At 47.3% G+C, this 8,560-nt stretch overlaps 1 protein-coding gene across 1 annotated transcript; it reads left to right on the forward strand.

The window, feature by feature from the left end:
• The first annotated feature begins 291 nt into the window (after positions 1 to 291).
• LOC144168716 (uncharacterized) lies at positions 292 to 6,498 on the forward strand. The gene is made up of 4 exons (XM_077697662.1): positions 292 to 892; positions 1,773 to 2,049; positions 5,396 to 5,615; positions 5,844 to 6,498. Exons 1-4 carry the CDS (start codon positions 801 to 803, stop codon positions 5,927 to 5,929), a joined length of 675 nt encoding a protein of 224 aa, XP_077553788.1. The 5' UTR covers positions 292 to 800; the 3' UTR covers positions 5,930 to 6,498.
• Positions 6,499 to 8,560: the final 2,062 nt, after the last annotated feature.

Raw genomic sequence — 8,560 nt, forward strand, 5'->3', positions numbered from 1 at the left:
CGATAGCTTTGCTTGAGTCAAATAAGGGAGCTCCGGCTTAATCGCTCGGAGTACTAACAATGTGACCTCGTCTGCAAGATCGGTGCGTGAGAAACAAGCGTTAGAACTGCCAGAATTCCAAAAATGCAGCATTGACTAGACACAAACGACAATTTTCATTGCCGGCTTACGTAGTTATATAATCATTTTAGACATTGGCTGAAATCCCGCGTGTATGGCCGAGTGGTTACGTCTCCGATTAGTGTTTTGAGGGTCCGCAGTTCGAATCCTCGTCGGATGTTTTTTTTTTTTTTTTTCCTTATGAAGGTTTTATTACCTCTTCTTTTTTAAAACCATAGTAAGCGCCTGTTCCTTGCTTTCAATCACACCGACGTTTGCCACCCTCTTCCTAAACCCAAAGTAGTTCGTTTTCTCGCACCTCCTCTGTAGAGAAACCCGCCGTGAAAACAAAACCAAAACTAACTTTAAAACCTTTACAATTTAAGTATATATGTCAGTTAGTTTACTGTTATTCGCTTTTGCGTTTAAAAACCTCAAATTCAAGTTATAAACACTTTTAATACTTTAAAAGCAGGAAGTTAATTACCAATAACACAATTTTCGTCAAACACAGAAATGCTGCTATTGCAGTCTGGCAACTATCACTCCCTTTTTGTGTGTTTGTTTATGGAGTTGGTTTTGTGCGGAGTGGTAGCTGGGGCGATTTGTTCAGTTTTATCTATTTCAAGCTTAAATCATAGTTATAAAAGCTTTATAGGGTGACGATCATCGCCTCAACGATCATCGCACGTCAAAGGTGGATGACATTGCGTCCGAACAAAGTGTCGGTGTCCTTGAAGGGCAAGACGAGCGTGAAGAAGGATTTTAGGCGGGAAACGTCGTTTCTGCTGGGGTGAGTACGCATTTTTTTGTTTTTCTGTTCTTGTTCGGAACGAGTTCTGGTGCTTATGGGTCAGTTATTCCGTAGACCCCCATCTCATTTGCTCTCAGAGCCTATGCGATATAGCATACTTGTTTGGCGCCTTGGATTTACCAGTCTACCGTTTCCGCAGCCGTCAGCATCAATTTACGCTGAAGCTAGACCTTTGTTGCGATGCTCGCGCTGTAGAACGCGGCAGCTAATTATTTGACATCACGCAAGGCTCTTAAACACCGGGGCGTTTGTTTGTTATGTGTCTCTCAAACAGTGCCTTTGCGGCGACTGTTAATTCCGTGCAGTGCGCTTCGCAGCTATTACGCTCGCGAGACCGGCTGCCGCCGTCGCGACCCGTCTCGTGGTCTTCGGGCCGCGATATGCGTCGTGGTATGCGTGCCGTACTCGTGAAGCTCACATTCACATACGTGGAAATTGAAGGTGAAATGCGCGCGCGTGGTCTCGCAGGGGCGCCTGCCCACTCAACTCTATTTATATTGGAGAATCGAACTTGCAAAGGCAAGCTAGGCATTGAAATGGAGGAGCCTCAACTAGTACACACCAGTTCCGATTGAAAGCTAGCGATGCATATGGGCTGCTAGCAAGCGTTCCATGCAAATTAGCATAGCAGTGAGCTTTGCATATATCAGGCATACTCCACTCACAGAACCTGCGTGCCTAATAAATACATTACTCTGACCTAAATTTCAGTTTGGGTGTTGCGTGAATGTTCTTATTAGGGCCTTGGAGGTTACTCATTAACGATTAATAATCTGCTTAATGTAAGCATTCGTGGTTTGTGTGTGCTTTTCTTGTATTTCATCAAGTGCCACCACACTCACAGATTATGCACTTTCAGGTGCTGCTGCTGGCTGTCCGGGTTGGCTGGCTGGCTTTCAGTCCAGTTTCAAAGGCTTTGCCAGGGCCCTCCGTGGCCAACTGACACTGCACCTGCTGTACCCAAGTACTGCCTGGCCTTTCCTTGGTGCTGGGTACGCTTTGCCGCCAGGAATAGTCAATCCTTCATCCATCATCTGGCCGCTTGGACCACCCGTTCAGAAGCCAGCGCATTTGCTCAACGCATCGGTCCAGGCACCGCTGCCACATCAGTGCACCCACTGATTATGTACTTTCAGGTTAGTTATTTCATGTTGGAACCTGTCATAATGTATACCTGTTAGCAGTGCTCTAGCCCCTGGTTATTTGAAACAGTGTCATGAAGCAGTGTTGTGCATTTTGAGTGTGTCATTGCTTAGCAGGGATATTGAAGCGAATCTGGGGCCAATGGCTAAAGTGCAAGAATAGAAATTGAACTGACTTTGAAGCAAGTATCCGTATGTAATCAAGCCAAGCAAACATTTAGGATTTTCAATATGGTTTTGAATTTGCAATACAGACTGGCGTGGAGCTACTTTCCATTTTAAGTAAGCTTACAATATTATCTACTTCAGATCATACTGTTATTAATCACACTATACTGAAAAGTACTGTCGGGAGCAAAAGTCTGGATTCCACGCGAGCGGCGGCCGAAATGCATTGCAGCGCCACCCGGCGAAAGCTCGCCTGCTGCGAGACACCGGCTGTAGGGCCTATCTTAACTGCACGCATGTTCGTTCGATTCATTCGATAAAAGCAGTCGCGAAGGGACACGCTTCCTTAACCCAGTTTGAGACTATTGTTTTGCGGTGCAGTCGCAGATAGCAACTACTTTCGATGTGCAACGCTGATAAAGAGTGACGAAAAACTACCCGTTCAACGCATCAGTGGCCGCTTACTGCCACTCACCGAGACCGTATCGCAAATGCTACACGCTGACGGAATTGCCCAGTCGTAAATGCTAGACACGGCCGAAGCGACACCGTTCGGTCTTAACGTGAACAAAAAGCGTATCAGACTCGTGCGAGCAAACGAACATGCGTGCAGTTAAGATAGGCCCTACAGCCGGTGTCTCGACAGCAGGCGAGCTTTCGCAAGGTGGCGCTGCAATGCATTTCGGCCGCCGCTCGCGTGGAATCCAGACTTTTGCTCCCGACAGTACATACCGCAGTCTGTAGATTTTGTCGGCACTTTTTTCGCAGTCTCTCATGACAGGCACTATTCTCAGTGATTGGAGGATAGCCGAGGTAGCACCAGTCTTTAAATCAGGGACGGTACTTCACCATTAAATTTTCCTAACAAGCACCATCCGCAGGGAACATTTCATCCACTCTCAAGTTGCTAATTATTTATAATATTACATTCGAATATCAGCACGGTTTTCACAAGGGTTACTTGAGAATTTTTCGCGTACCCAAGCTGCAGCATAAGTGTCTGATTGATTTTCGATGGCTTCCCGTCAATGAAACGGACCAAACATACCTCCAAAGAACAGAAACATGCGATAAGGATTGAGCATGAGGGTGATTAAACAGCGCTTCCAAAAGCAGCGTACCACCGGGCTCATTCTGGCAAATTTGCCAGGCTCTAAGTCTGCGATTTAGCGCAACGACCCATTTACGGTGACACTCAAGCGACGCAGGAAATTTGTGCAGCCAATAGACTCCGCACATGCAGACACTTGTTTTGTCATGGTGCACTTCGCACGGTTCTTGCATGAGCACTTTGTGCTTACGCTGATTGTTGGTGCAGCCAGTAACGACGTAATCACGCCTGCCCGGACAAGTAGCTTCTGAACATCGCCAAGTAAAAGGCAATGATGGCAATTTTCCCAGAATTCCGAAAATAAACATCAATTGAGGATAAAAATGTCAGGCGTCCTGCTGGCAGGACGAAACGTGGCCTCACAGGCAATGCCTGTCAGGGCAAAGTGGTGTGGACTGGCCCGCCACCTTAGTGGGTTAGGAACAGAATTGATGGGCGAACGGGACACCTCTTGGAAGAATTAAACGTTCTCCTTAGGCACTGCTAAACTTGTTGCTGCTGAAATGCCAAATAAATGACACCGATTTTCGATGACGTTCGGTGCGTCTGATATTCACGCATGTCACGGAGCAACAGCGTGGGACTCAGCATCGTCTGCTCGCCCCGCAGTCCGAAAGAATTGGTGGCGCCCAGTGCAGGATGGAAATTCTTGTCTATCATGTCTGCTATAAAATATGCCCATGTGGTTGAGATTTCGGCGCATGTAAAGATGCGCAGGTTGTCAAAATTAATACGGAGCCCTCTACTATGGCTCACCTCACAGTCTGTGTAGCGTTGGTGCATTAAACCCGAGAATCAATCAATTATAATTTATGCTTCATCTACATTGAAAAGAAAACACATGAAAATCTTTGTCCCCCAGGTAGAATCTCTGTCACCGCCACTGTATGTAATTTTATTGCACTCTTACCTCGCAGTCGTTTCCACCCAGATCCTGTGCATAATCGCTCAGCATTGGAAGCTCAGGCGGAGGATGGTCATGCGCTCAACATACCAGAACACTGTCACTAGAGCACCTCTCAAACTCGTACTCCTCAAGAAGTGCGCAGCATGCCTGGGGGGGCACAGTAAAAACAGTGCCTCTTATCACACGCCACCACCACGTGAAATATCGTTGCAGCTTTAAGTGCATAAATTTTCCTTATTCGAGCCACAGTCATCTGAAGCAATGAAAAAAAAAATAAGGCAATCAGCGCGTGGAGATGACACAGACAGTGCAAAATTACCTTATCTGAGCCGCTGTCCGCACCTGTCCAATTGTCACGCTGTGCTAGCATTCATCGTGCAGCCTGCTTCGTGTCTGTGGTTGTAGGAGGCGTGAACAGCGCAGTGCGGAATTTCGAACCAAAAACAATGCTGGGTATCCCTTACGACAAGGTATTCGCAAACCCACAATCCTGCAGAAAGAACACCAGCCACACAAAAAGTTCCTGCTAGCACCACGCCGCAAACCACATTTCGCGTATGACCCTCGTGCACTTCTAGCCAATGAAAAAATGAAGGAGCAAATTGGCCTAGTTGTAACTAGGGTTCACTCTTTTCAATTTAAATAATTTAAAAAATCAATAACAGTCTGCTCATTTTATTTTGCTGAATCGGGTGCTAAAAAAAGGTCAGTTTTTTATGGATAGTTGCATGAGTCAGGGCAAGGCATCGTACTGCCTACTTTGTGTGCATTACAGCCATCTGACTATTTTAGCCACATAACCTTTCATCCAGATTGACCTAACAGCACCCAAATGGTTTTTTTTGGCCTTTCTACCACAAAGCAATACACCCACGGTGTACTGCAGTGGGCACTTGGCAAACTAATGAATTCTTGAAACGCTTGTTTAAACAAGCCGAAAGCATGTTGAGGTATGCATGTTCACCCATAAAAACTAAAAATATACATTTAAATTAAATCTATTCGAAAAGAATTTTTAGTGGATCAATGCCAAAATCTGTAAATGAATTACCGTAATATTCTGAGAAATTGTTCATGGGTACTCAAACTCTTCATTGTCTCGATCCTGGAGTTCATGTTGGTTCAACTGTTTCGGTTTTATTTTCTGCTCGCAGGTTGACATTGGGGGCGGCGTGCTAATTGAGAAGGGGTACCTGGATCAGCTGGTGCATGCGTGTGCGAGTGGCCCTGGCAAATTTGCCAGGGCTCTTTTGCGCCATGTCTTCACTCCGGAGGAGCTCAAGGGGAAAACTCTCTTTGGAGGGAAAGGCAAAGCCCAGGGTGACACTCCTACAAAGCCAGGGTTGGACCCCGTGCGGGTGAAGGCTGTGGTCGGTGAGTGCACATGATTTGCATTTAGAGTGCCAAGAACAAAGCTGTCATCTTTGTCAACTTGTAGCTAATCACCCGTTTTTCTTCATGTGCACAGTGAGATCAGTGCATCCCTTTTATGCTTTTTGGGAAAGTGTCTATTTTTGCACACTTTTATTACTAATTCTGAGAACTTGCTGAACACGTTTTCATTTTTTATAGTAAATCATAAATTCATTCTATCTCTTGCAGGCTACACGGGCCAGAAGTTTCCAGGTGTGAGCGCCGGTTACATAAAAAATAACCTATCATCGCTTTTGAATCGGGAAATAAAGTAAAAAGTGCGCGCTGAACACCTTGTTTTTCTTTTTGCATGTCTGCATGAGGCAGAATTTTTAGTCACATGACATGCACTACTGCCACACCATAAACTCGTATATTGGTGGTGCGATAAAATGTAGATTCTTGTTCAACCTACAATGATCGCAAAAACCTTTGAAAGAAATCGCAGCAGAAACACATTGAGCATTCGTGTAAAACTCAACAACATATCAACAGAAACGCATGGGGCACTCGTAAAAATCTCAACAAAATATCAACAGAAACGCATGCGGCACTCGTAAAAATCTCAACAAAATATCAACAGAAACACATTGGGCACTCATAAAAACCTCGACAAAATATCAATACGAAATTCAGTGGAGACTCAACGGAAAGGCAACAGAAACTCGATGGGAATTCGACGTAAGAAATTCAACGGAAAATCAATGAAACCACGGTGGCCACTTTTCCTGAAAAACTCAACAAATCCTCAACACAATCTCAACAGAAATTCTTTGGATACTCAACAATGTTTGTTGAGTGAATTCAACAAAATTTCTTATGAAACTCAACAATCATTTTTGTAAGGGAGTGCCCAAGTACATATGCCCTCTGCAACAGTGGAAACGCGCCGGAAAGTCTCGCTCGCGCTTCTTGGCGTGGAGGGCGTTGCCGCTTTGAGAATGCTGAGTACAGGGCGAGACGGATAAGAAATTTACCATTTCTGCATGTTGAGTACGTAGAGAAGTCTGCAGCCTGAGGGGGGATCACGAAGGAAAGCTGAGGCGGAAAGAGGAGCAAGCCACCCGACGACGAAGCAAAGCGTCTCAGACCTTTAATGGGACAACAGTGCTTCCGCATCCACGGCCCATATGAAGGGCTTAGATGTGCCTGGGCGTAGGTGACCATGGGCTTTACTTTTCCAGTGCGAATAAGTCGCGAAGCGCAACACTGATATGACTCGGAGGAGAGAAGGACGCCAAAGTGCACATTGAAATTTCGGTCAAGGCGCACACCGACTATGAGGAGGAGCGCGTCGTAGCAAGGGTCTTCAAATTAGGTTAGGCCGCCTGGAGATGTTCAACGCATGCGGGAATTATAGACTCACCAAAGCAAACGACCTACCATGATCCACGGCTTAATTGCTTTTATCCAATGTTGCCTCTCGCTCATTTGCAAGTTTCAAGCGTTTTAGATGCAGAGCATCTGATTCACTCGCCTTGTCCCTCCGGCGTCGTCGTCGTTGTTGTCGGCGTTGTCCACCCCTCTGCCATTCTCCTCGCCGCGCGAGCTGCGCTCTCCGCCACTCTCCACCGCTCACCCCCTCTCCTCTCCAATAACGAACGCTCTCTCGCGAGGGGCATTGGATTGGATTTGATTGGATTGGATTGGATTGGCTTGGATTGGATTGGCTTGGCTTGGATTCGGTTGGTTTGGATTGGATTGGATTAAAGTGGATTGTGTTGGATTGTGTTGCGTCATAGCCGCGGCACGTTGCGTCATAGCCGCGGCAGACGCGCTGGGGCCGGCGCATGTGCAGTACACTCTCTTCCGCGGTTTCCTCTCCTTCGGGCGCGCTGCGCATATAACCGGTGTGCCGTTCTCCGGCGAAGCAACATCCACGCTTGGCTCAAACACCTAGTCCACGCCGCTTTACAAGTACGCCAACGTCGTCATCGACTGGAACCAGCTTACGCAGTCCCCTCAACGTTATGCGCGCTATACAACGCGTTCCCTTCGCCGCTCCGCCTATGCGTCGCATCTACACAGGGGTTCCCGCGAGGGGAGGTGGGAGTTTTCTTTTTCGCTTGTAAATGCTAAAACAAAATTCTTGTTCACAGCTTATTTCTTGGAGCATTTACATTTCATGTTCTGGTGTCCTGTTTCGTACCGTGTCCTTAGGATGTTTTTAAGGCTGTGAATAGGGGGGAAAGGACTTTCGTACTTACCTCTGGCTGCTGCACATGGGAATTTCCGTTGCCAGTTTGATACATTTGATTCAGTCTGTTGCTCGATGCACGCGATGCCTATCTCTTGTACCACCTACTTGTCGCTGTTGAAAAGGGGCGTTTTTCAGCTGTAGCAACGTAGACGACACATGCTTGCTCAAAATACTGAGCCAAAATCCACAACAGGGCTCCCTCACCCAGCCGTGTGACACGGGTAACACGGTTCCAGCTGGGCTTTCCCGCCGTGGCTCGTCCAGGCGCCCCCCGGGAGGCCACGCGCCACTCACGTGCCACCGCGCCTCGCGCCGCCGCACCATGCAATTTGAGGACTCCACAGCGAGCAGTGCGAGTGTGAGCACGTGCATCGACTGCAGCAGCGTGAAGCCGCGGTTGCCGGATTTTGTCCCACGTCTTGTCTTTTGTTGCGCGAGATGGTGTTTTCTGCATGTGTTCGGAGAGCCTATCCTAGCCGCTACACAGGAGGGTCCGCCAAAGGTGAGCCAAGTTTTAGCATTATAGCCGCCATGTTCAGCAATGTCGGATCCACGGCAACTGCGTGAGTCCCTTTTCGTGTCCCCTAAAAAGTGAGAGTGGAAGAGCCAGCAAGAAAAGCCCTCTCTCCCGCTGTGACCTGCACGCTGTCGCACCCCCTTGTTTGCAGCTCAGACCACCTATTATGCACGTGTCCTTCATTGCAAG

Source organism: Haemaphysalis longicornis, unplaced genomic scaffold (genome assembly GCF_048455015.1).
Source record: "Haemaphysalis longicornis isolate Haplotype H1 unplaced genomic scaffold, Haemaphysalis longicornis Haplotype H1 scaffold_2, whole genome shotgun sequence".
NCBI classification, from domain to species: domain Eukaryota; kingdom Metazoa; phylum Arthropoda; class Arachnida; order Ixodida; family Ixodidae; genus Haemaphysalis; species Haemaphysalis longicornis.